We start from the raw sequence: 26,619 nt of genomic DNA, 5'->3' as shown, positions 1-26,619 counted from the left end.
TTTTTTGTGCTAGGGCCCCCAGATAGGGACCCGACCTGGGTCAGTGGCCCAGGCACGAGTGCAGGCTCGCACTTATCAGCGCGGTCAGTCTGCCGAGCAGGCAGGGCCTCCTCCCAGGTTAGGGGAGTATAGGGAGAGAATTCCCCCATTTATTTTGTGTTTTCTTTGCACAGTTGTGCCTTTTATTTATGTTATTGAGGTTGCGCGTTCATAGGACACAACAGATTGACCAGCCCTTACCTACTCAGGGAGATTCTGTGCTGTTAACATGAATCCCCTTGAGGTTTTGTCGCACCAGCTCGGCACGCTGGCTGCGGAGGTCGTGGAGATAAAACAGCGACAAACTGCGCTGCAGGTTCCCAGCAAGGAACCAAAAATTGAGCTACCTGACCGTTTTTCTGGTGATAGGCAAAAATTCAGATCCTTCCAGGATGCCTGTAAGCTCTATTTTAGACTACGTCCAGTGTCTTCAGGGGACGATGCCCAGAAGGTGGGCATTGTCATGTCCAGACTGCAGGGGGCGCCACAGGCATGGGCTTTCTCATTGCCCCCAAGGTCTGAGGTCTTGGACTCGGTGGATGACTTTTTTGCTGCATTGGGTCTTATTTATGACGACCCAGACAAGATATCGGTGGCTGAAGGGAATATCAGACGCTTAAGACAGGGAGACTCCTCTGTCGAAGATTATTGTGCTGGGTTTCGACGTTGGGCAGCAGAAACCCGGTGGAAGGACCCTGCTTTAAAGAGCCAGTTCCATTGGGGTCTATCCAATAAAATCAAGAATGTACTGGTAGGTTATCCAGTACCCCGCAGTCTTGATGAGGCCATGTCTCTGGCTATCAAAGCTGGGAGACGGATCAGGGAGAGACATCAGGAACTCTCCATAGATTCTGGCTTCTTATCGGTGGATTTAGAGGAGCCCATGCAGTTGGGATTTCTGGCTGCCAGGGCTAGGAATGGGAACAAAGTACAGTGTAAAGGTCGATGCTTTTCCTGTAACCGCATTGGTCGCATGGCTCAGTGTTGTCCCTGTCATAATTGCCAGTCAGGACTTGATGACCGGGAGATTACTGAGGGGGCCCCTCTAGGCCATCAAATTGCCTGGATATCACCCTCCAGACTGGTGCTTCCTGCTGAGATCCTGTCTGATAGTGTGGGCAACCCCATAACAGTCCTTCTGGATTGTGGAGCTAGTATTAACTTAATACATTGGGAGACGGTCAGACGTTTAGGCTTAGAGATGAAGGCTCTGGAGTCTCCCATCCCAGTATCTGCCATTGATGCTGCTCCACTATTGCAGAGAAGTCTGAGGTTTTGTGTGCCTAACGTCCGTTTAAAAATTGGGCTGTTCCACATGGAGATTATAACATTATATGTCATAGAATCCCTCCCTTCGCAAGTAGTCTTGGGGCTGCCTTGGCTACGTCTACACAACCCGGTAGTAGACTGGGAGAAGGGGGACATTGGGTGTTTGTCTGGTTGCATTTCTGTCGACCTAGCTTCTATTCAGGCAGAAGAGCTGCCGGAAGTCATCGCTGACCTCTCTAATGTGTTTTCCCCAGAGGGGGCGACAGATTGCCACCGCTCCGACAGGGGGATTGTGCAATTAAACTCCTCCCTGACTACGAGTTCCCCAGGAGCCGAATATCCCCTCCTGAGAGACTGACGCTCAAAGATTATACCCAAGAGGGTTTTAAGATGGATCCTGAGAGGGTTCAGAAATTGAAGAAGTGTGTTGCTACGGCTATGGCACCGGGGAAGCCAGATTCTTCTGGGCCTATTATTGCCGAGGTCCAGAGAGAGTTACGGCGAGCAGTTCAGCGGAGAAAGCGAGTTGCTAACAGTCACCGCTCAGAGGGGGTGGAATTCCGTGTTGGAGACTTGGTTTGGTTGTCTACCAGAGTTATAAAACCCAAACAACCGTCCGCTAAACTTGGCTCGCGATTTATAGGGCCATTTAAAATAACTGAAAAGATTAACGTGGTTGCTTTTCGGTTAGAAATTCCCAGGGCGATGAAAATTAACAATGTTTTCCACAAATCTCTGCTCAAAAGATTAATCGATCCTGGGAATGACCCTCCACCCCAGGCTCCTGTGCTAGCGGATGGGGAGGAGCAGTTGGTAATAAGTCACATTTTGGACTCCCGTCGAGTCAAAAACTTTCACAGATCAAACCCTGGTCGTCCTGATCTTAAGGGTCCTGGGGCCCCTCCTAGAAGGGGAGGTACTGTTGCAGCTGTTCTGAGGTTCCTACCTTGCTTTCAGGCCATACCAGGGTTTAGCAGCATTCCTACCTCTCCTGGAGCTGAGAGGTGTGGTGGTTGCAAGATTAATGTCAGTCAGCACCTGGTGCTAAGTAGCTCTGCTCCTATTTAACCAGTGCTAACTGTGACTCCTGTGCTGGTCAGTCACTTCAGTTCTATGTTGGACAGCGATGGAGCACCACAGTGTGGTGGAAGCTCTTCATTTTAAGCTAAGTTCTTTGCTGTTTGGTTTGGTTTTTTTTTGTTTTGTGCTAGGGCCCCCAGATAGGGACTGGTCAGTGGCCCAGGCACGAATGCAGGCTCGCACTTATCAGCGCGGTCGGTCTGCCGAGCAGGCAGGGCCCCCTCCTGGGCTAGGGGAGTATAGGGAGAGAATTCCCCCATTTATTTTGTGTTTTCTTTGCACAGTTGTGCCTTTTATTTATGTTATTGAGGTTGCGCGTTCATAGGACGCAACACTTAAATCATAATGTCTTTAGACGTCAGACAGTGGATTGGAAAGGGTTAATGTTATAAAGTACAGTGGTTTTACAACAGCAAATTGTTAATATTAATGCTGTAGCTCGCGTAATCGGAAATCTTGCACATAGGTGTCATTTCTTATAACATACATCAGTTTTGAGCCCCATCTTGCAGTTGGAATTTAAAGCTAAAAATTTCCCCTAACATTACTATCAGCAGATGTAACAAATTGGGAAGTTGTCTTGCTGTGTAGCTGCCACTTTATTTTTTGCTATATCTCCATGGGCCACCCTAGTATACATGTTAGATTGTTTGTGGATTCCTGACAAGATAAGTGGGTTTGAATATACAATTTCTGCAACTTTGTAATATATATTCTATTAGAAACTCTGTAAATTACAATGAAATGTCATACTTTGTAGCAATACTGGTCTGCTCCAGACTCCCAGTCATCAGGACATATGGTGGGAGGGGGTTTGGGGGTCTCTTCCTCTTTTGCTGTCCCAATTCTAATTTTGCAGATAGATGAAGCTTTGAAGGTTTTGCAGTCTTTCACCTCCCATTTTCCAAGAGATTCTCCAGTGGCCAAAGCAACACATCCCCCGGCCGACGCTACAAAACACAGCATAGACACCAGTTGAAATAGACCCATAGAGGAAAAAGGTGATTAGTGACCACTGGACGTGATGAAAGCTGCAGGTTGGTTGCATGAAGTAATGAAAGGGATGTGAAATAAGTACACAAAGCTGCAATATCTTTGTATGGGAGCTTTGGAAAGAAAGATAAGATGATATAATGAAGCAGACTTCTGGAGGAGGATGCTGCTGACCATACGTTTCCTCCTTGTATGTGGACCATAGGAGTCTGGGTAATTACCACCACAGCAAGAACCTCTCTCTGTTAACAGCTCTTACCTCTGCTTTATACGGGGAAGTTCTAAACAAGAAACCCCACTCTGTCCATATTCCATCATAGGACATACAGAGAATGAGTATAATTACAAGGAATGTATAATTAGAAATGAACCTAATTTAAAGTGAAGTTTCTATGTTAAAAAAGTAATTACCTTTTTTGTGCTGCTTTTTCTATTCTTAAATCTCTTTCACTCACACTCTCACTCACTCACACACACACTCACACTCACTTACTCTCACACTCACTCTAATGGGAACTTGGCTTGCAATACCAACATTGCCACTGCAGTAAGAACAGGGATGTCTACTTCCTTCAGCTAATCGGTGGGGTCCCAAGAGGCAGACCTACACTGATCTACTATTAAGGGCCTGACCTGAGGATAGGCCATCATTAGTTTTTAGCCTAATAACCCCTTTAAGGTTAAGGGCTCATAGGACAGAGCCTTTGAGTCCAGAGATGTGACTGTCATACTCAACTGCCTCCCCGTTCCCTCACTATCTGCCAGGAGAGCTGGCAGACGCTGCATGCAACAGTTTCAGAGTATTCCTAGTGTTATACTTTTACAAAATGAAAATACGATGCAGTGATGGTCAGATGTTGGAGAGGGCGTTGGAGATTGAAGCAGATATTAACACAATGATTTTCCAGGCTTCCTAGGTTAGAATATTTTGGGAAATTATAATTAAATCAATGGTAAAGTGATGCTCAAAGTCTTGCAAATATGAAGTCATGGTTTACCTGGCTGATGGGTGTTCCAGTTGGAATAGGTGAGGTCTTTGGTTCCGTCTGCAGTCTCCCAGTAGTAATCTCCAGTGTTGTTCACATCTCGCAGGCTGCTCCAGAAATATTTCCCCTTAATGTTGTTCTGCTTTCTTATTAAGGAGTTAAGAAACTCCTGTTCAAACCTGACAAAACGTTTAATGTTAAAAGCTTAAATTGATGCCAACTTTTCTTACAGCTTATGATCTCCTAACAGTCTGTGTGTATCATCAATCTTGCATACATTTTTTTTTTTTTTTACCACCGAAAATCAAGTCAATCAAAATCAATCCACTGCCCATCATTAGGCATTTGCCTTCTCTAGAAATAGAAAAAACTCCCAGCACTAACTTGAAAAGTTCAACTTTATTATTAATTCATAAAAAATGACTCAGAGCGGTAACGCTTGAAACGTGCAGGTCCTGTTGTGCGCAGTTACCAACTTTGTCATATTTTATGGATTAACCCCTTAAAGACCAGACACGTTTTAGGGATTTTATCCATGTGGTGGTTTTACTGCCCTATTTTTTTTTCCTTTACTTATCAAAATTATTTTTGCTGCTTTTTTTTATCCGTGACATATAGGGCTATTTTTAAAATATCTTTTTCACCGACTTTTTTTTCCTGTTTTTTTTAGTTTTATTGGAGGTAAAAAGCTAAAAAAAGATTTTTTTTTTACATTTTCTAGTTATTTTTTTTTATTAGTATTTTTATGCTAAAATAAAGTATGGGAAGGGGTTCCTCACTTTGTTTCAGACGCTTTGATATATAATAGCCATGGTTTTGGATTACAGGGCGCGTAAAGCGACAGATTTGGTTGTTGTCGGTTTTGGGTTATTTTTTTTCTTATGTATATATTGTTGTTTTATTCTATAATTGTGTTTTATTTATTCATGTAATTATGCTTTCTTTATTATCTATGCGCCCCATGATGTCATGTAAGACCTCTGGGGGACATCCACATGTTGTTTTTTTTTTGTTTTTTTTTATTTGACACTTTCCCACTGTAGCTGGGGCATCCATAGGAGCCCCAGTTACAGGGAAAAGCAACCCCTATAGTGATATTAGTTACTGGCAGAGCTGGTTAGGGCCTAATACGACCCTGCAGCTCTGCTATAGCAGGGAATCCCGGTGGTCATGTGACCCCCCCCCCGACTCCCGTAGTGGAAGTTACACTTCCACTTTCACGTTCACAGTGCTTATTAAGCGCTATGTATTTGGGGAAGGAGAAAACAGAAAGGGTTAAAAACCCCTCCTGCCTTCTCCTTTGGGTTATCAGCTGTGACTAACAGCTGAAAACCCGTCTTGCCTCTCTCTGATTGATTGCAGAGCAGGAGGCTTAAATTCCCGCCATAATTTTACTATCGGCTGGGCTTAAAGCCCAGGACCAGGCACCATATATTTACCGTGTCTGGTCCTAAACAGGTTAATAATAAAGTTGAACTTTTTAAGGAAGTGCTGGGATTTTTTTCTGGATCACTATACATATCTCAAAGAGTCCCGTGGAGTTTCTTTGTGCACTCCTCCAAGCAACTTTCAGGTTGAGAGCAACATTTGTAAGGTTAGGTGAGCTGACCTATTACCCTTTCACGGAGCATGAACCACTGTTAGTTATTACATGCAACAGAGGAGCAGGCATTTAGACCTAATGCCCACAGCCGGATTTCCGCCACATGATACGCGGTGGAAATCAACGGCGTTTCACTGCAGCTATTAGGTTCTACTAATAGCTCAATGTACATGCTGCAGAATTACACGGCGGAATTCCGCGGCATGAAATTACCCGCAGCATGTGCGGGTATACGCGTGGACGGCTTCCATTGTAGCCATTGAAAACTCAGATACGCTTTAAGGTCAACGCTCAATCACATATACAGTGAAGTCAGAAAAACATTACTTGTTTGTAACTGTAAGGCTGCATCTCGCTTCATATGACACTTCAGTGGTGTTAATGAGGTAGCAGAATTCTCCATGTCTTCTCCAGTTCTACAAAGCAAAATAAACAACGCTGAACAGAACAGAAATCTACAATGAAATAATAATCGGTCACTTGAGGACAATATCTAATGAAAGCACAATAGCTTGCTATTATCTCGGAGCATGAACAAAAAGCTCCTTATTTCAAGACTCTCAATAAAATGTTCTCTAACCTGAGTTCCCAAAAAGTCTGCCATTAACAGTAAATTACACAAAGGGAATCGGGGAGGAGGGGGATGCAGCTGCAGGTTCTCAGTCTGTGTTTACAAGGGCTGTGCCAATATGCACAACACCTTTGAAAATGGAAAATGCGGGGCCCAGGGTGATCAACTGATTGCCCGAGTTCCGCTCCCAGCATGTCTTGCAGACAGCTGATCTTGCTGGGGGAATCCACGGCCAGCCGAACATGGAAGGGAATATGTAGTGTTACAGGACAGGCATTCACATGAGTAGCCATGCTATAATAGCAGGAAGGCAGAAGTTCTCCCAGGACGGTAGCCGCTCTTACTGAGTTTATATCCATTTTGGGACAGAGTAGTGTCTTGAAAGGGGTACTCTGCTTTAGGACATTCATATGCCCTAAATAGGCATATAAGCAGGGGGTGCCATCTTGCACAACCCCTTCAAGTGACACCGAGGAGAGGGGTAGCATTAGCAGGGAGACATTTCATTGGCACAGAGTTCTGTACACTTCATGCCACCCACTCAGCAGCAAGAAGAAATACAGTCAAACCTCTAGTTTCATTGTCTTCTAGTTTAGCTGGTTTACAGTTTTACAGATTTATCAAGCCAGAATTTCGCCTCTAGTTTCACTGGATGCTTCTAGTTTCATTGGCGGCCGCTGGCTCACGTGGCCTTGCTGCAGACGCACCCCACGTGATCTCCTGCTCAGCGTCTCCTCCTCCTGACGCTGAAACGCTACCCACCCTTCTCCAGCGTCGCTGTGGACACTAGTAAAATAGTACTGCAGTGTAATATAAGTGGCTATGTTTACCCAGGTAACACAGTGATGTCACCTGGAGTCCTAAGACCCCATTTACACTGACAGATGATTGCTCGAAAGTCGCTCAAACAACAGTTCGTGTAACAGTTTTGAGCGATCATCTTTGCATAGTCTATAGTAGCTACTTAAGAGCTATGCAGGTGGAGAGGGATGCATAAGCAAACAGCTGTATTGTTCTCCACGATTACAGCTTGTGTCCCGCTGTGAAATACGCAAGCTGAAAGAATCTTATCAGCGCTGCCGACTGTGATAACAGCCTGCACCACTGATAAGAGGTCATCGCTCAATTCAAGAAAACTAGAATTGAATGAGGAATGATTTGTGCACGAAAATTGCACAATGTCCGTGCATTTAGACTCAATGATTCTCACTCAAAAGACGGCTTTGAGCAAGAATTGTTGGGTCTAAATGGGCCTTAAGTAACACCACAGATAACACACAGTGATAATGCTGAGGACAGAGAATGACGCCACCTGCAGTCCTATGTAACAGCACAGAGAACACAGTGATAACACAAAGGACAGATGATGTAGTAGATGTGACTTGCAGTCCTATGTAACAGCAAAGATAAAACACAGTAGCAATAACATGTTAAATGTCCATTTATTTTTTACAGTAGTCTTTTACATTCATTTATTATTGTTATTGTTTTGGTATTAAAAACCATATTTATTCTCTATTAAATGTGGTTTGGTGTGTTTTTCAGAATGTCCAGAACAAATCAATTGGATTTACATGGATTCTTATGGAAATAATTGCCTCAAGTTTCATTGGTTTCAAGTTTGGCAGATTGCTTTCAGACGGATTACCAAAGAAACTAGAGGTTTGACTGTATATGCAATTTCATAATGCATGCAGAGGATGGAAAATGCAAGTCTCACTGCCCTACACATCATATACGTCTGCAGCTACCTAAAGAGAAATTCTTTGTAACATCAAGTACTGTTTAAGTGAATGTATCTCAGGCCAGTAATTAAAAGTGGGTAGGAAAAGCAATTTACCTTATCCGGAGGACATCCTGAGTCAGAGTTGGTGGCATTCTGCAGTACACCAGGCTTCCTGCATACAGACTTAAACTGCTCGGAACAGTTTCTGACATGCCAGCGACCAGTCTGTGGTAGAGCAGAATACATTAATGCCACTACTAGCTCCACAGGTTTTTCCTATAGTAATAGTCTGACACATTAATCTCCGCCCCCCCTCCCCCCCAAAAAACATAAAATTATAACATTGCCCCATAAAGTGAACCGTAACAAAATTACGTATTATAGCTTCATTACTGTAAGTGAACATTAATCCCCAAATACTGTGTGGTTGGACTATGTTCACACGGGACAGATACGCTGCAGAATTTCCGGCGTACAATTTGCAACGTATTGCAATCCCAGAGAAGTGAATGAGTATTAGTGATTTTTCGGCTACATAGAGCAGAAAATATCTGCTGCGTAATTGTGCTTGCGGAGCACATTTTAATGCTGCAGAAAAGCAGCATTTTCTGCACGTTTCCGCAGCAGAATTTCCTAATATAAAAGCCAAATGCCCCAGTTTTTCTGCAAGGTTTGGTTGCACTGTGGGTTTTAGTGCAAATCCGCATGTAAATTTGCCCTGTTCCTCCAATTACGCAGTTGAGTAAAGTAAACAAACGGAAATAAAAAAGTGCAAAAATCTGCACCGAAAAAACACGCTATTAGCCGAGAAAAACGCCACGAAATCTGCAACAAACAGTGACTGTCTTGCAGATTTCAGGATGTTATATCAACTGCTCAGCGTATCCATCCAGTGTGAATATAGGCTTAAGACAACATCCTGTAAAAGTAGAAGACTTCCTATTAATTATGAACAATTGGTTTATCATTAGAGATGAGCGAACGTGTTCTTAACGAACACTTACGCACCCGAACACCGGCTTTTCCGAGGACTTCCGTGTTCGCGCGTAAGTATTCGGGGGGCGCCGGGGGGCGGGGAGAGGCGCGGCGGCGCGGGCGGCAGCAGCGGGGAACAGGGGGGAGCCCTCTCTCTCTCCCTCTCCCCCCCACTCCCCGCCGCAACCCCCCGCGCTGCCACGGCGACCCCCGAACTTTTTTCGCCCGAACACGGAATTCCTCGCGAAGTTCGGTGTCCGGGCGAAAAGGGGCGGAGCCGAACACGTTCGCTCATCTCTATTTATCATTTATCAAACTACTAACGACCACTTGCCCGTCCGTGAGTGAGTTACATGCTCTGCTGCTGATCACATGATGTGAAATCATCAAAGGCCCTAAAACACAAAATATGCAGAGCCTCACAGCAGCTGTGTGCTTACAGGACCTGTGATGATTTCACCGTCATGGGATCAGTCACCTGATCACATGATGGTGATGTAATCACAGGTCCTTCCTCCCTGTGCAGATTAAGGGCGGACTACAACCCTTACAAAACCTTACCGCCTCAGTTGCTATGGAATACTAACGAATAATTGTCTGTAAGTAAGTGACTGTGTGAGTTACATTTGAAGATGCCACCATCATGGGATCAGTCACCAGGGGTCTGAGCTCCGCCCCTTATCACATACGGTGACTTCATCACAGGTACTTTGCTTTCTTAAAAACCTGTGGAGCCGGACAGCAGCCATGTGCTTACAGCACTTATGATGATGTCACCGTCATGTGATCACTCACCTGTGTGGGAGGAGTCCAGGGGGTGATCAGTTTGTGCAGGACTCTGCTATGCTGGCTGTGATCCCTGTTTATGGGTTGAAAAATGTACGTAGCAGAGCTGTATGTGATGTACATGTAACAGAGCTGTGTGTGTGACATGCATGTACCAGAGCTGTGTGTGTGTGACGTGCATGTAGCAGAACTCTGTGACGCATTGCGTTACCAGAAACACTTGTGCTATAATTTTCTAATACTTACAAGTCAATCCTATATACTGCAAGTATTAAAAACATACCTGTCCTGAAAAGGACATACAGTTTGGAGTCACATTGAATTTAGGCAATGGTTCATTTTGGTCCCAGTATGTAAAATGTGCCTCTGTTCCATCAGACCACTTAAAAAATGATGGGAATGATTGACTTTGGAATCCTGACCAAATATTTTCATTCTCTGAAAAGTGAATAAACAGAAAAACAACATCTCTATGACAATTGTTAGAAGAAAACAAAACCCTAAAAACTTTCAACTCCATAATGTCACAGGTTTTGTCTTTTACAAGGGTTAAATCAGGGGTGCCCAACATTTTTCATAGTTAAATCCAGGATGGATATATATATAAATATAGGACTCTCACTAGCCAAGCCAGATCCAACTTTACACTTTATTCCTGGCCTGATTTCTCCTTCTACAGTTCATGAGGAACCTTTTCTCCTTGTGTTGACAGACGCCGATTTTGAGGATTATGAGATTCCCCATTCTCTCACCTGAAGAGAGTGCTCTCTGTACATTGATGCATAGTCTGTGAGATTCGCCCCCTAGTCCGGCCGACTGCCTTGTGTGTACTTGCTTCCCTATCTATACCCTGAGACAGTCCAGCCTGTGTGATCTGCCCTCCCTGAAGACTTTCATGTTTTCCTCCACTCTCCACTCTTTGATCTGCTGTTTACAACTTCCTCTCTGACCATGCTGCCCTCTAATAATTAAGAGAAGGGAGAGCAAACACAGCCAGCAGCAGAGTGCTGTCAGATGCAGCAGGACAACCAGCTATGTGAAGCAGTTTTATACATACTCTACAACAGTAAAATGGTGTGAATACTTTTTTTAAAAATAAATACTATTTAAAAAGTTTCAAAAATGTGGATTTAGGAAGCAAATAAACAGTACAAAAAAATTCTGCACAAAGATGTTCATGGCTTTCCTAACAGATCTCTTTTAGTAAACACTTGTATTTGCTTTTTTCACACAAGCGCATATTGGCCGGCGTTTTCACGGCCAGCCAATATACGCATCCACCTGGGGCGTAGAAGTTGGTGAATGGGCGCACAAATCTAACGTTTGTGCGCCCGTTCACACGGCATAGGGCCCGGTGCATATACACCCAGCTCACCATGCCGTTGCCCATTTCCCCTCCCTGCCCATCGAAGACTCGCCTCTTGTCTCCTCCCCGCTTGTTCTTTGCAAAGGGAGGGGCAGGGCGGGGCTAAGCGATGCCCCGCCTTCTCCCATTGATGGCTATGGAAAGGGGCAAGGAGAGGGTGGTAGCTTAGCTGCGCCCATGCCCCGCCCCTTGTCCATAGCCATCAATGGGAGAGTCACTAAATGTGGCACATTTTAATACTATCTCGTCTATCTGCTCCATAGTCATTCCTGGTAGATTATGATATGTAAAATACATTAATGAATATTCCCAATAATACTACATACCGCTGTGAAGCTTTGCCACGACTAGTTCGATATCGGCCAGAGAATGAAGGCTGATTAAACTTCCATTTTCCTTATTGCAGGAAAGTTCAGCTTCCTGCCACGTCTTAGGCTCTTGTGACAAATAGCAAAACCCGTTGTATGGCATCCAGTCTGCCGTGCATTCGATTTCAGAGTAATGCCAATAATCTGCAGCAGAATCAGAACCACAACAGGAATATTAATGCAACAAAGCAATTAAATTGTGACTTTTCTCTTAGGTCTCTTGCACAAGGGCACGCACGGATTCCACTGCTGAGTTCCGCAACATAATGCGCCCGTGCCCGCAGACATGGGTATTAAAATACAGGTTCTTACCTCCCCGGATCCAGCGCGGGTCTCCTCCGTTGTGGCTGGATCTTCTTTCTTCAGCATGGCGGATGTGTCCGGGCACGCCGCGCCAAGAACCCAGCGCACACGCAGTGCCTTTTTTCCTTCTGAATCTCCTGCTTTTCCACGAATCTGCGGCACATCCGCAGTGTCAGCTGCGGGTGTGCCGCGAACCGGACAGCTTCCATTGACTTCAATGGAAGCCGTCCCTTCGGGATCTGGAGGAAAATAGAGCATGCTGCGATTTCTTCCCGTGCGTGCGATCCGCATGCTGGTAAAAAAAAAAATCATATCCGCATGCTTTTAGCTGCTCTGCGGGCACCCAAATCCGCAATTCAAATCCGCCCGTGTGCATGAGGCCTTATGTCGATCTCTGATTTGTATTTAAGATAAAAGGAAAGTCTTGTTTCTACACAACCTACCAACAGGATCAGTTCTTGTCTGATTTTCTCCCTTCTTACAAACATATGGCAGTGCGGCATCGCATGGAAAAGTTTCATATCGACCAGAGTTCACATTCAGTTTTCCACAACTTGTCCCATCTACAAGTGAAAATGTAGAGATTCCTGGGAGGAAATAAAATAGCAAGGGTCAGTGTATTTCTTGCAAGTGGATATATATAAGGCACAGGACAACAATTAGTCCCAGCCGTGCAGCAGAAGAGCAGCAGACGTTCTTTGAATACTACAGCTAATGAGATTACTCTTTGGTCTGTGAGGAAAGATTAAACATCATTTCCCCTCTAATAAAATTCTAATCGTCAGACATCAGTTCAGCGGTTTCTTAAGAATATCAGTGTCTGCAGAAGTTGGATGACAAGAAATATGGCTGCCATTTCAGCAACCCCACTGATACAAGCTTAGCTCCTGTGATGCTGCAAACCAATCCACATATATTACGGTACTTATGGCCTTGGTTAACAACCACCATTGATATTACGGTAGTAGTGACCAATACGTACCATAAAGCCAGATCAAAAAACTGTTATAGGGCCCATGGAGACAAGGGCCCAGTTCTGGTTGGTCCCATATACTTGGTTTCTGTGCAAGACTCCACTCTCTATAGAAGCTACATTATTAGCAAAAAAGGAGAAGAGAATTGGCCCAAGGATTATGGAAAGGGCACTGAGGGGAAACATGTTGCCTTTATCATAAATTGTAATACAGTTACTACTATAATCTTTCATCTTTTTAGGCTGGGTTCACACAGGGCAGATTTGCTGCGGTTTTTCCGCAGAAGAAATGCTTCTGCGGCAAAACCGATTCAAAGGTTAATTTTGGCTTGCGGATTTTCTTGCGGAAAAATCCGCAAGCGTTTTTACTTTTTGCCGCGTATTTTGTTGCGTATTTTGCTGCGTCCATAGAGATCTATGGACAAAAAAGCGCTGCGGAAAAGACAGAAGAATAGACATGCTGCATCTTTGAAAACCGCGCCGCAGTTGCATTTCTGCACTGCGGCTGTGCGGAAAAAATCCGCCCTGTGAGAACAGCTTTTTTGCAAAACTCATTTGTGCTGCATTGCACTGCAAACGCAGCGGTTTTGCCGCAGTGCGGATATGCTGATTGATGATGTGATGTTCTGATGGAAATATAAGTCTTTATTGCACCTGAAGATCTGGACTCTGCTGCCTATTTTTCTTTTCTACGCAGTGCTGATATGCAACGGCATTCCGTGGCAAAACCGCAGCAAATCCGCCCTGTGTGAACCCAGGCTTATCTTTACTCTTTTCCTATCTGTCAAACAAACAATCTGCTTGCACTAGATGTATCGGATAGCCTTTTTAAATAAAATCTCGCTTGAGAAATGTCATCACTAGTTTTGGGAAAACATAAGGCTGGGTTCTCACACGCCGGATTCCCGGCGTAAATCTCACGGTTTGGCCGCAGCGAAAAATCGCAAGATTTCCACTGGGAATCCGCAGCTTCAAAACCTGCTGCACTTAGCCACGGGTTTTAAAGCGGCCTGGCCGCACGCTCTCCTGCTGTGGCCGGTGCTCTGATAGAGGAGAGCGCAGCTGCAGCGGAAGAGGAAAAAAACGAACATGCTGCGGCCGGCGAATCCACGCCGCAGCGCCGGCTTTGCCGCGGCGGATTCGCCATCCCATGTGGATGTGATTTCTGAGAAATCTCGTCCACATGGCTGGCTAATCCCGGGATTAGCGGCCACAAGCGGATTTGCCGTGGCGAAATTCCAGACGGAATTTCCACGGCAAATCCGCCCAGTGTAAACCCAGCCTAAGGGTCCTTCAACCGTAAAAAATATGGCTTTATTAGCACCACATATCCTGATGAAACCTCTGATTCTATAACCATATTTCCTGATGGTACTTTAAGGTCTATAACCACTTGTAGGCCATTATCTTTAGACCTAACCCTAGAAGCTTGATATACTTTTACAATTTGCAGCCTTGTTTGGTTCATGTATGTTCCTATTTGTATGATTTTTTCTTATCATCATAATTCTTTTCAAATGATGAAAGATCTGCCTCTATCCAGAATGATTACTAGGAACCTTGATTTCAAAGGCCCTCTTTTACGGTATGTATGGTGTACTTTATATGAAGCTAATTTTTAGGTGCTCCATTGGTTTTTAGTATCTTATTACCCACCACCCCAGCATAATTATTTTGATCTTATTTGATTTTCTCCAATTAATTTTCTTTATTATCATTTGCACAAACTTTTCTAATCTTTCATTAGTGGATTGATCCCGTTTACTGAAATCTAGATGTGCAATATTTGTTCCTTTTTAAAAACAAAAAGGAAACGGAACGGAATCAAATCTGTTTGTTTAAAAAATGTGAACAAGCCCCTAAAATGCTGTAGAGTATCTATTATAGTTTTCATTTCCATATTTGATTTATTACAAAATGCAGCTTATTCACCAACATCTCCATCATACCCAAAGAGAATCTCATTAAGAAACCATTCCAATTTCAGTATTCAGAATCCTCAGAAAATGCTAATGTAATATGAATCCTCCAACCCCCCCAGGGATCTGGTTATCCCAATTATACACTTCTACAAATAGTACATCATGTGCAATTTCCACTTCTGTTGTAGATTCAAGTTTTTAAAAATAAATTAGGCATTTGCTTTGTCCCAGTATGCTAGAATAAAAGAGGATCAAGAGTTCAGACTCTCCTTATCCGTTAATGAATGAACCAAATCATGCTATGATAGAGCTCTATTAGCATAAAACTCCACTAGGTCAACAAACTACTCTTATCTCCTGTTGTAAGCAGTAATGAAAGCTGCCTGCTTTGTTTTCCACATGGCCACCTTCCGTCAGTATACTGGCAAATCAGAGGAGTATTTATAAAAATACTATACGTTTCAACCCCAGAGCAGGGGCTTCTTCAGGCATAAAAAGCATATATTTAAACACATGCATTTATATAGCCGTAAGATCACCATAAGGTCACACAGGCGATAGTAAAAGTGTTGCATTTCAAAACGCAGCGTTTTTACTATGTCAGAGCTGCCTTGCACAGTGTTCAGTGTGAGCTATCGCCTGCGATGTTAGGCTAACAATGCAGGCTAAGCAAGCCGATTAGGTCACCACTTTCACTTTCCCTCCTGGTGACATAGAACCAGCGTTCTACGTTTTTGATAGTGTTGAAAACGCTCCCTATTGATTTCAATTGGGGATGCATCGTGTTTCTAAATTCTTAAAAGCCAAAAATACAACAGACAGCACTAAAGAAACGCAGCGTTAGAAACGTAAATCAATGAAGGCGTTTTGCTGCATTTATCGCGGCGTTGTGTGTGAGGGTAGCCTAAATCTGCCAACTGTCAATAACTAGAACTGTCTCTGTTGATCTCTGAGAACACTTTATCATGTTCTTTCCTACGGGGTTTCTTTTTCCTGCAAACAAGACATTTCGGGCTCTGGGTGCACCAGTTCTGGCAATGATTGCTCATGGTGTCTCTGTTTATCGGAAGCAGGACTCCTAAAGATTTCCGCGTTTGTGTCATGGCGCTGGCTGCGCCATGACTTCCTGGTTCTCTGCAGCGAACCAGGAAGACATCAGCGCATCATCCTGGACCATATAATGCACCACCGCTGGATGCCAAGGGAGTAACAACTCTCTCTGGTGTCAATGATGACTGGCTGTCTGGGTTGTCTGTTAACCTAATCAGCCTATGAGTTGCCGTTTGACTAGGTATAGACCGGCACCTTGATACTACGGGATCCAGTTACACTGTTTGTTAACTGGCCTCACTGAGCCAGAGGTTTTTCTAGTCTCTAATGTACTCAGCGTTAGTTAGTCAGCTAGTTAAAGGGGTTGTCCCGCGCCGAAACGGGGTTTTTTTTTTTTTCAACCCCCCCCCCCCGGTCGGCGCGAGACAACCCCGATGCAGGGAGGTAAAGAAAGCTTACCGGAGCGCTTACCTTAATCCCCGCGCTCCGGTGACTTCAATACTTACCGCTGAAGATGGCCGCCGGGATCCTCTGTCTCCGTGGACCGCAGCTCTTCTGTGCGGTCCATTGCCGATTCCAGCCTCCTGATTGGCTGGAATCGGCACGTGACGGGGCGGAGCTACACGGAGCCGGCATTCTACACGAGCGGCCCCATAGAAGACAGGAGAAGACCCGGACTGCGCAAGCGCGGCTAATTTGGCCATCGGAGGGCGAAAATTAGTCGGCACCATGGAGACGAGGACGCCAGCAACGGAGCAGGTAAGTATAAAACTTTTTATAACTTCTGTATGGCTCATAATTAATGCACAATGTATATTACAAAGTGCATTATTATGGCCATACAGAAGTGTATAGACCCACTTGCTGCCGCGGGACAACCCCTTTAAGTATGCTGGTATGTTTAGTGTTAGTTATCTGGGGTGGAATAGTTTTCACCAGTTTCCTCTTGGATTAATTTACGGTCTCTCTTTCATAGTGGTGTCACCCTTTTCGGGGCGTGATCCAAATTGGGTGATTCTGGTTAGATTATCCGTGAAGTCCTCCGTACTTCGTTACACTTGGTTCTTCCATTATTAGTAAGTCTGAAATAGTTATGTAAAACCTTCTGCTATCGGTTTAGTCCTGTAAAACCAGCTGCTATAAAACCTGATCTTGTTGTATTCGGTTGTGTTAACTGGTTGTACCAGATATGACAGTGTGGCTTTGTTTCCACTTAGATGTCATCTGAATCCCTTTTTCAAAAAATCTAATCATCAGACATCAGTTCAGCGGTTTCTTAATAATATCGGTGTCTGCAAAATTCGGTGACAAGAAATATGGCTGCCATGTCATCAACCACACTGAAACGACCTTAGCTTACTAAGGCATTATATCATAACTGCATTATATATAAGTATGAGACTTGATACTTATATAGTGAAAGTTATATGAACACGATTTTTTCTGATGTGACCGCGTGTAAGATACACGTATGTCAAAGCTGTTCTTACTGAATGATTATACGACCAAACAAAATACATTTGAACCATAAGTATGAGAATTCAGCCTTTATGTTGGTTGTGTACAATGTACTATACTTCTGTTGGACTGCAGATTGAGATAAAGGCGGGGTGCAAAATTAATTAGTATATACAGTATTTCAGGATTTTATGCTATTATCTGAGTCTATGGAATTGTATTTATTTTAGGATCTTTGCAATATTGACTATTTATAGATTTGTTTTTAGTGATAATTACAAAGATGTATGTAATGATGTAATTCACCCCTCCCTCTTTTTTAGCTAATTCTCCTGCTAAATGAATGTCCACCTTTAAACATATTGCCATTATCGGTTTCAGCATCTTGTGAGCAGCACCTCCATCACCTGGTTTTCTCTTGTACTATCCATGCAGTTAGCCCAGATCTGAGCCCAAGGAAAGGCTCAGATCTGGGAAATGGACGAGGAAATGCTTTCAGCTCCCAGCAGTAAGATATGAATTTGGGCTGCTACTGCAATTCAGGGTGGTTTTATTCATATATGGCACAACTTTACAAGGTGAGCATAACAGCTACCACTACTAATGTTCTCTTTCTAGATTCTTTTTGGAGATACTACAACAGATAGCGCCCCCTTGTCTTACTTTCTCTGTTAGTTTCCGAGATTTATATAAAATACATTATAGCAGTCTGTCAACATTACCATAGATAATTAGATTTTTTGGCTCTGTGGCTTGCCAGGACCCAGCAGACAATACATAACAAGCATGCCCAACTATTCAACAAAATCCCATAATCATACAAGGAAATATTGCAACATGTTCACGAGAATAGAAAAGGATTGTGCAAATGGAAACTGATAAGTCAAGAAGACTATAAGTGTTAGTGAGAAATCTAATGGTTTATGATCAGGATTACGGACTATGACCTGCTTCAGCTCAACTACCTTCATCCCAGTTGATAAAATTCAAGGGGCTGTTATCTGACCACTGCCAGCCACCACTGCTCTCCAAACGATTAAGGCCGATCCAGATGGAATCTGGGAGATCTTCAGTTTCTGAAAAAAATTAAAATCAAAGATCCTTACCATTTTCTTTTTTCATACAGTAGTGCATATGTACAATATAAAAGACGTCTGTGCAAAAAATATAGACCCCTGTGTGTTGGGTGCCTGTCTCCGGAGGCACCTCTTAAAAGGGGAGATACTGTTAGGGTGTGCTGCTGGGATCTGTTGTTCTACATGGGTTTACAGCAGTGCAGCGCCAAAGGTGGGGGTTGATTGAGCTGGCTGGGCTTTCCTCTGTTTGTTCAGCGTCATATTCCTACGTGTCGGTGCATGTACCGTACGTGTGGTGTCAACAGTCAGGGTGTTCAGGGTGCATGGTGTGCTGTGTTGTATGAAAATCCCTGGTGTGTTGGTGTGAGCTGTGTTCAGTTCTGCTGTGTTTCAATTGTCATCTATGTTTAAGTAGGTCCCTAGGTTTCATGAGGAAGTTGTCTCGTTAGAGTAGAGACCCGCGAGACAGGTTTCATGTGGAAGTTGTCTTGTTAAAGTAGGGACCCGTGAAACAACGAGGACCCATGAAGTGGGTTCGCGGGCTTAAGCAACTTGGCCAAAATACGAACCAATACCTCGCCTCTATTTACATCTGTTTTTGCGTGCAGATATGCTTGGTTGTGTTTTGCGCGTTTGTCAGTCAGTGTGTTATGTCTGTTCGGGAGTTATGTCTGCTCTTTTCAAGTTCCGCCAGAGTTTCGCCAGTTCATCAGTGTAAATGATGTAACACCTATATAAAAGGTATACTGCATTATTTTTGTGATGCTAGATACATGCCACACAGTTGTAAAATATGCATCGTAGGCAGAAATATGATGCAAATACTTAAAATATCCGTCTTATCATGACAAATTAAGGTTTGATTTAGTCCCTAATTTTCAGTCACGTAACATACATAGGTATTGCACAGATATTCCTTTATAACAAGTTATAAAACTCTTACACCAATGGAATTGTTCAGCAGAAAGTGAAGTCAAATTGGAGGATGACTCCAAATACACATATCAAAATATGAAATTCTCTAACAAAAGTTGGAATAAATTCCCCAAACAGACTATTACTTAGAAAAATGTTATGTTCAAACATCTACGTCTAGTATAAAAGGAGTATATCAACCATATCTACTAATAGTTCTAAACAGAGGAGAAGTGTGCATGCTGTATTCTAAGTGTGCTGCTTTTTAAGTGTGTGGGATCAGTGACTTTAGATTCCAGGACTTTGGAAGAGTCCCTTGTATGTATTTACTACTTATCTATTTAATTTATTGCATATATTACGTTTATCTAATCTATCTGTACAATCCATCCAGTGTACATCTTGTGCCATGTGTGCAGTCCTTGAACAGCAGTCTAAGGGTGCATACTGTTGTACAAATGTGAGCGTGTTGTGCATTTGGAAGCCCAGATCCTGGATCTAAATGCGCACCTTGCAACACTGAGATCCACTGGCAACCAGGAAATGGGTTTTCTACTCACTGAGCAGGTACTTTCTTTGGCAGATGTGGGGATGGTTTGTAGTATGGGAGAGCATAATGAGCAGGCAGCTAGCTAGGTGACAGAAGGTGGGGTAGAGGGAAGAGATCCAGCGAGGCTAGTCCTGATATAGCATACCCGAACAAGTTTGCAAAGTTGGCAGATGAGGGGAATGCCATTACAAGATTAGCCCTGCTGCAGCGTGCACATCCTATGACCGCCCTGGTAGTGGGGGACTCAATTAGGGGGACACACAGGGCAATCTGTCGCAAAGACCGAGATCGTCGAATGGTGTGTAGTCTTCCTGGCGCTCAAGTTCGACACATCGCAACTCAAGTTCGACACATCGTGGATCAGATTACTGCGAGTGGCTGGTCAGGATCCAGTGGTCATGGTACACATTGACACCAATGACAAAGTTAGACTTAGGTGGAGGGTCCTTAAAAATGATTTCAGGGAATTAGAATGTAACTTTAGGGCAAGAACCTCCAAAGTAGTATTTTGTGAAAAACTATCTGTACCACGTGCCGCACCAGAAAGGCAGCAGGATATTAGGAAAGTAAATAAGTGTCTCAAAAGGTGGTGCAGGAAGGAGGGGTTTGGGCTCCTGGAGAACTGGGTCGATTTTGTGGTTAGCTACAACTCTACCATAGGGATGACTTGCATCACAATGCCGAAGGCTTAGCTGTGCTGGAGGAGAAGATGGCTAGAAGGTTGGAGGAATGTTTATTTAAACTAGGAATTGGAGGGAGAGCAACCAGAGAGATAGAGGTGAACATAATGTAGACAAAGATCTGGGACTATGTACTACCAATGGGGGGTGGAGCAGTTAGAAAAGTTAGAATTGGTAGAACAGTTAAGACTTATTTTAGTAGTCTGATCAATAAGGTTGATGAATTGAAAGTAATAATGTCTAAGGAAAACATTGACATAGTGGGAATAACAGAGACCTGGTTAGACAAAAGCTGTGACTGGGTTGTGAACCTAAAGGGTTACAGTCTATTCAGAAGAGATCGTGAAAACTGGAAAGGTGGAGTAGTTTGACTTTACGTAAAATCATGTTTAAAGCTCACACTACGGGAAGATATATGTGAGGGAGAGGAACATGTGGAGTCTCTACGGGTAGAGGTACATGGAGTGAAAAAAACAAAACAAAAATATCCTCATAGGGCTTTTCTTTCTATAGGCCAACAAATATAACAGAAGCCATTGAAAATCTATTACTGAGGCAAATAGATTAAGCGACAAATTACAATGAGGTAATTATTATGGCGGACTTTAAATATCCAGATATAAACTGGGAACTGAAACCCGCGGACATCTATCAATAACTAAAAATAATTACCATACCCAACCAGAGGGAAGGCCATGGGTGTGTGTTATGCATATCTGCATTTGACAGGTATAAGCATTCACGTAGGCTGTCCTTGGATACCTCTAATAGCAATACCCCAATGTTTTAGTCTTATATGAAAGGAATCATATCATCTCTAGATGTTGTACTGACCTTGTTCTCCACCTGTAGTGTTAAATATCTGCAGACTTATTACATACAACGACCATTATACAGTATTTCCCAACATTCAATGCAAATACAATGTGAATACAGCTTTAATATATTGCTTCTATGTATGACCCACAATGAAAAGCTTTGCATAGTCATTACCTTGATCACATCTCCGTAAGGAATTCAAAATATTGACGGTTACTAAGGGAAACAGTCAACAAGACTGCTGACAAATAAACCAATTAGCCAGCCAATTGAGTTGCCTACAAAGTATCCCACATCACATAACTGTACATTTTTGTATATATGTAAACTGTCGGATTATAACACCCTCTGGGATTCCCACCATTGTCAAGAGAGGCCACAAAGCTCTGTTCTTGGCCGAAGAGCCTTATTCATATTTTCCGTCCCTCTCCAAAGATTAAAGTGGTTATCTAGGCAGCCAAAATTCTCATCTGATCTAGCAATGCTGGCACCGCCACTTCCAGCCCAGTCCTGACACTGGGTCAATGGTTGTGAGTCTTGCTCCACTTTCCGATTGTTGGCAACATCCTCAATGGGGACTGGCAAAGACAGCAAAGTGGGAGGGCTTAGTTATTGAAATAATCTAAACAGCCAGCCTCCTTTGAGGATGTCACCAAAAAAAAAAAAGTCAAAGGATGGAGAAAGACTTGCAACCAGGTGCCCCGATGCTAGGACCTGGCTGGAAGTGGTGGTGGTGGCACTGCTGGGTAGGACTAGATTGGGTGAGTATTTTGACTGCCTAGATAACCCCTTAATACAGCTGTCAAAAACAGGGGGGTCCAATCCTTCTCTTCAAAGCTTGCATTGTTCGAAACTTGGACCACATCATCCCCAAATATTGCAGCATGCGAGAATGAATTTCAATGTGCCACCCACAAAGTGCAGATCTCTTGTAAATCCACAGACTTTAATAGAATTTTAGCAAGCATTAGGGGATATTCTACTGCAAAAATTCATGAATGTGCCTTACTGAGATGAGGTCAGGGAATGACTCATAGAGAACAATAGCAAACATTTAGCTGTGTAGCTAAGAACATGTCTGCTTATTAACCAGATACTGGCAAGTTTAAGCAAACAAAGCCATCATGATTTATGCTCAGATGTCCAAATACTTTTGGTAGGATAGTGTATCTTGGCTCTCGGAGCAGAAAAGTTTGTGCATCTTTGCCTTTTTCCTTGAAAATGAGCAGGAACTACTTACTGGCACCATCAGCACTTACAACACACCAAGTATGAACATGGTGAACCCTTCCTGTTATTTGAGCAGGAAAAAACCCAGAAGCGTTCACCATGTTCATACTTGGCGTGTTATAAGTGCTGATAGTGCCAATAAGTAGTTCCGGCTCATTTTAAAAAAAAAAAGGTAAAGCTGCACAACCTTTCCTGCTCCGAGAGGCAAAATACACAGCCCTTTAAAATCCTCCCTGCTGAAAGAGTTTCAGAGCAGTGCAGGGGGACCAAGCGGATAGACGCGCCTGAGCCCCGACAGCGGCGAAGAGGTGAGTATATATATTTTTTATTTTTTTTACACATGCTAGGGATGATTTTCAGGGAAGGGCTTATATGTAAAGCCCTTCCCTGAAAAATCACTGCAGGGGTTGCCAGCATCCCATTGCTTTCAATAAGGCCGCCGGCAGCAGCGGTAGCCCCATTAAAAGCAATGGGCACGGAGCTTCGATCACACATGTTTTGGCACGTCCGTGGATGCGCAGAATTGTGCGCACATACGCGCGCGCAAATGCACACTCGTACGAATGAGGACTTAATGTGTAATCCAGCTATCTGATGAAGAAGTCTGCATACCTTGACACACGTTACCTACTGATTAGGAATAAAGGATATTTTAGACAACCTATGCCATCAGCTTTAATCTTTTTTGAGTCATCATCACCTAACTAAAGGCTGTGCCAGACTCTCAGATCATCTAGACCTCCTTTCATCCTGATTCTTTTAGCTGGCTTGTACAATAGCTGGAATCATTCTACCACCTCTGTATAAGAGGATCCAAGTGATCAGACTTAACAACTGAGCATGTGCGACCACCGGCACTGGACACATTAGATGTATGTTCTGAAAGGGAATCTAAAGAATAAGCGGCACAATAACCAGTATGTAAGAATATCCACAAACAGGAGCATTTTTTTAATTACTCATTTAAAAAAATGTAATGTTTTGTGTAATCAAAAACAGAAATGTTACATCTAATTGTGACACAACCGCCTTTAATCAGCACTAGAAATGATCGAGCACGCTCGGCTAAAGCAGTTACTCGAGCGAGCATCGCTCTTTCCGAGTAATTGCTTACTGGTCGCTCACCCCCGCCTGAGCCTGCTCGGACCAGTAAGCAGTTACTCGAGAAGAGCGAGGCTCGCTCGAGTAACTGCTTTATCCGAGCGTGCTCGCTCATCTCTAATCAGCACATAAAGAGCTTTCAAACTACAAATATTATTCATAGAACTTTCGTCTTCCTCTCTGGAGTAACTTATTTTTCTTGCTCCTCTCACCCACAACACCTTCCCCTCGGCTGATTGAACATTAGACTTTCTTCAAACAGACTAACTATATTATGTAACTGCGGGTCTAAAGTGACAGACAAGGTGCACAGAAGTCGTCACAACAACATGCAATTTTCTTTTAATGCAATTAATGCCTTTGATATTTTTTGTTCCTGCATTTAGAGAAAATTCACCATGGTTGGGTTAACATATATCTGTTTCCAGCTAGATTTCTTATGGCTCAGACATACACAAAAGATGGCATTACTGTGCACTAGTCCATCCTCCATGGCAATAGGGACTGCGACTGGTCTCATAACGGAGTTGGCCACTGTCAGTACACAATATACACTGCTACAACTCTGGTTACATTTCTTGACTGTTCAGGACCCGTGCAAGCCAGGAGAAAAGGGAGGTTGTCAACGGCCATCTCTTGTCACTGATTACAGGACCTAAAACCTTACATTTTAGAAGGCTAATACATTTTCAGGTTTCCGATTTAGTATTTTGAACAATATAGCCATATAGTTGATTTCAACCATTTTTCACCTGGCAATGAGGTGTTATTTGCAACCACTATGGGCACTACAGAATGGCATCTAAGGATCCTACTGGGACTATCCCTGTAAACATTGTAACGGGAAGGGCAGCGCTCATGCCAAGCCCTCAACCAGAAGGCAAAGGGTACATAGAACAATGAGCATCACATAATTTAGACTCACCAATTATGTATTTTAGCTCTTCTGGACTGGATATGCTCAATAAATCGGCACCCTGGCTTTGACAAGACATATACGCTTCCTTCCACCTCAGGACAGAGTTTGTGTTCCACTGGTAGCATTGCTGGAGGTCTGAATTCTGGATCCAGGTGCCATTACAACCACGCACTACGGCAGGAACATTGCAGGTTAAAAAGCATTAAATATACATTACTGCAAATTTATTATAGTAGCTAACTGTCCCCCGCCTCCCCTGTAGTCCGTGTTCATACACTGCACCTAGAAGGTGTTGTCTGAGTTTTAAGGAAAAAAAGCCAGCCATATAAATTCGTAAAGAACCAATACTACTGGACCCCCCCAATTCAGCCGTTCCCGTTCGGTCCAGGAGGCTCCTGCAGCAGTCACATCTTGTTTACATGACCACTCAGCCAATCACTGGCCTCAGCACTCATATGCCGTTCATGCACTGGTGACAGCGGAGGCCAGTGATTGGCTGAATAATCACATGAATGATGAATGTCACATGGCCGCTGAACAAGCTGTCGAAAGTGGACCAGCAAGGACATTTAAAAGACGAGTACTGTTGTTTTCTTTATTTTATACCTTTATCCACTGTCTGGCATTTTTTTTACATCTCAGACAACCCCTTTAATAGTAAGTGCAGTAAGACAATACGAAGGTTAGAATGCAAAAAAGCGCATGTGGACATCATAGAATGAGGTACCCCACTGAAGACCCCTCACCAATAAGCCAGAGCAGTTATGTTTCAGGGAGCCCCAGCCCAATCATTCATTACATGGCCAGCATGTAATACTACATTTTCCCAACACCTGCATATGATCAGTTGGAGCTTTCCCAATGACAACACCTGATTGCCATGGGTTGCAGAAATCAGACCCATGGGGGGGTCTATGTGAAAGGAGGTCCTAAGGCAGCAAGCCCTTTACAAGAAACGTGCACATATTTTTATCTTGTCACATGTCATACCTGGCTTGTCTAACGATGGTGGTCTCAGCTCCTGAGCTGCTATCATCCCTATTACACAGGATGATAGGAATTTGGGCACAAATCAAAGGAGGAGCTTTGGCTTAAGTCAATAGAAAATATACAGATATATTGTAATATATATACAGATGGTCCTCTACTTGCGAACAGGTTCCTTTGCAGGACAGATTATTCGCATCTTGCGAAGTTCGTAACTCGAACATTCATAAGTTGGGGACTATCACTAAGGCTACTAAGCTACAATGCTGCAAGGTAAAGTATCGCTACATGTCCTATTTTTTCATGTCCTTCGGAACTCATCATCCATTGTTTTCAATAGGACAGTCAAATACATAACACGCCGTGATCAATTAAATTTAATAGGAAACAAGCGCCGGAAGGATCGCAATTTCCCTGAAGTGATACGAAGTGTCTTTGCATGCAAAACCCCATGTATCTGTGGGTAAAATGCACGTAAATCCCTGCAGGTGCCTGGCCACTGCAGTGGGAGCGAAGCTGCCTGCTTCCTGCGGAGATCAGCTCAATACACAAGGACACGGGGGTTCTTTACTGTAAGAGCAGTGAGATTATTGAACTCTTTGCCTGAGGATGTGGTGATGGCAAAATCAATAGAGGAGTTTAAGAGGGGACCAGACATCTTTTTGGAGCGCTACAACATTGCAGGATATAGACATTTAATAACTAGAAGGGTTGATGACCCGGGTATCTTCCGACTGCCGATGTTGGAGTCAGGTAGTAACTTTCAAATGTTGATCCAGGGGTTATTCTGACTGCCATTATGGAGTCGAGAAGGAATTTTTTCCCCCTAAATGGGGTCAATTGGCTTCTGCCTCATTCAGCACCAAGAAAAGAA

At 43.5% G+C, this 26,619-nt stretch overlaps 1 protein-coding gene across 2 annotated transcripts in view; it reads right to left on the bottom strand.

Annotated features, from left to right (window-relative positions):
• The window catches only part of LY75 (lymphocyte antigen 75), a 100,047-nt gene that overhangs the window by 52,935 nt on the left and 20,493 nt on the right, over nt 1-26,619 (bottom strand). Inside the window, exons 4-13 of one of the 2 annotated variants that reach the window (XM_066575958.1) lie at nt 25,749-25,796; nt 24,765-24,929; nt 18,434-18,544; nt 12,509-12,652; nt 11,721-11,906; nt 10,312-10,466; nt 8,382-8,492; nt 6,298-6,386; nt 4,380-4,546; nt 3,142-3,338 (exon numbers count right to left, since the gene is read on the bottom strand). In XM_066575958.1, coding sequence (XP_066432055.1) covers nt 3,142-3,338; nt 4,380-4,546; nt 6,298-6,386; nt 8,382-8,492; nt 10,312-10,466; nt 11,721-11,906; nt 12,509-12,652; nt 18,434-18,544; nt 24,765-24,929; nt 25,749-25,796 — 1,373 coding nt within the window. The remainder of the gene's footprint in view (nt 1-3,141; nt 3,339-4,379; nt 4,547-6,297; nt 6,387-8,381; nt 8,493-10,311; nt 10,467-11,720; nt 11,907-12,508; nt 12,653-18,433; nt 18,545-24,764; nt 24,930-25,748; nt 25,797-26,619) is intronic. The other variant, XM_066575959.1, reaches the window with a different exon arrangement.

This window comes from Eleutherodactylus coqui, chromosome 8 (genome assembly GCF_035609145.1).
Source record: "Eleutherodactylus coqui strain aEleCoq1 chromosome 8, aEleCoq1.hap1, whole genome shotgun sequence".
Classification (NCBI taxonomy): domain Eukaryota; kingdom Metazoa; phylum Chordata; class Amphibia; order Anura; family Eleutherodactylidae; genus Eleutherodactylus; species Eleutherodactylus coqui.
The sequence above is the reverse complement of the archived record's forward strand: the minus strand, read 5'-3'. Positions and strand labels throughout refer to the sequence as shown.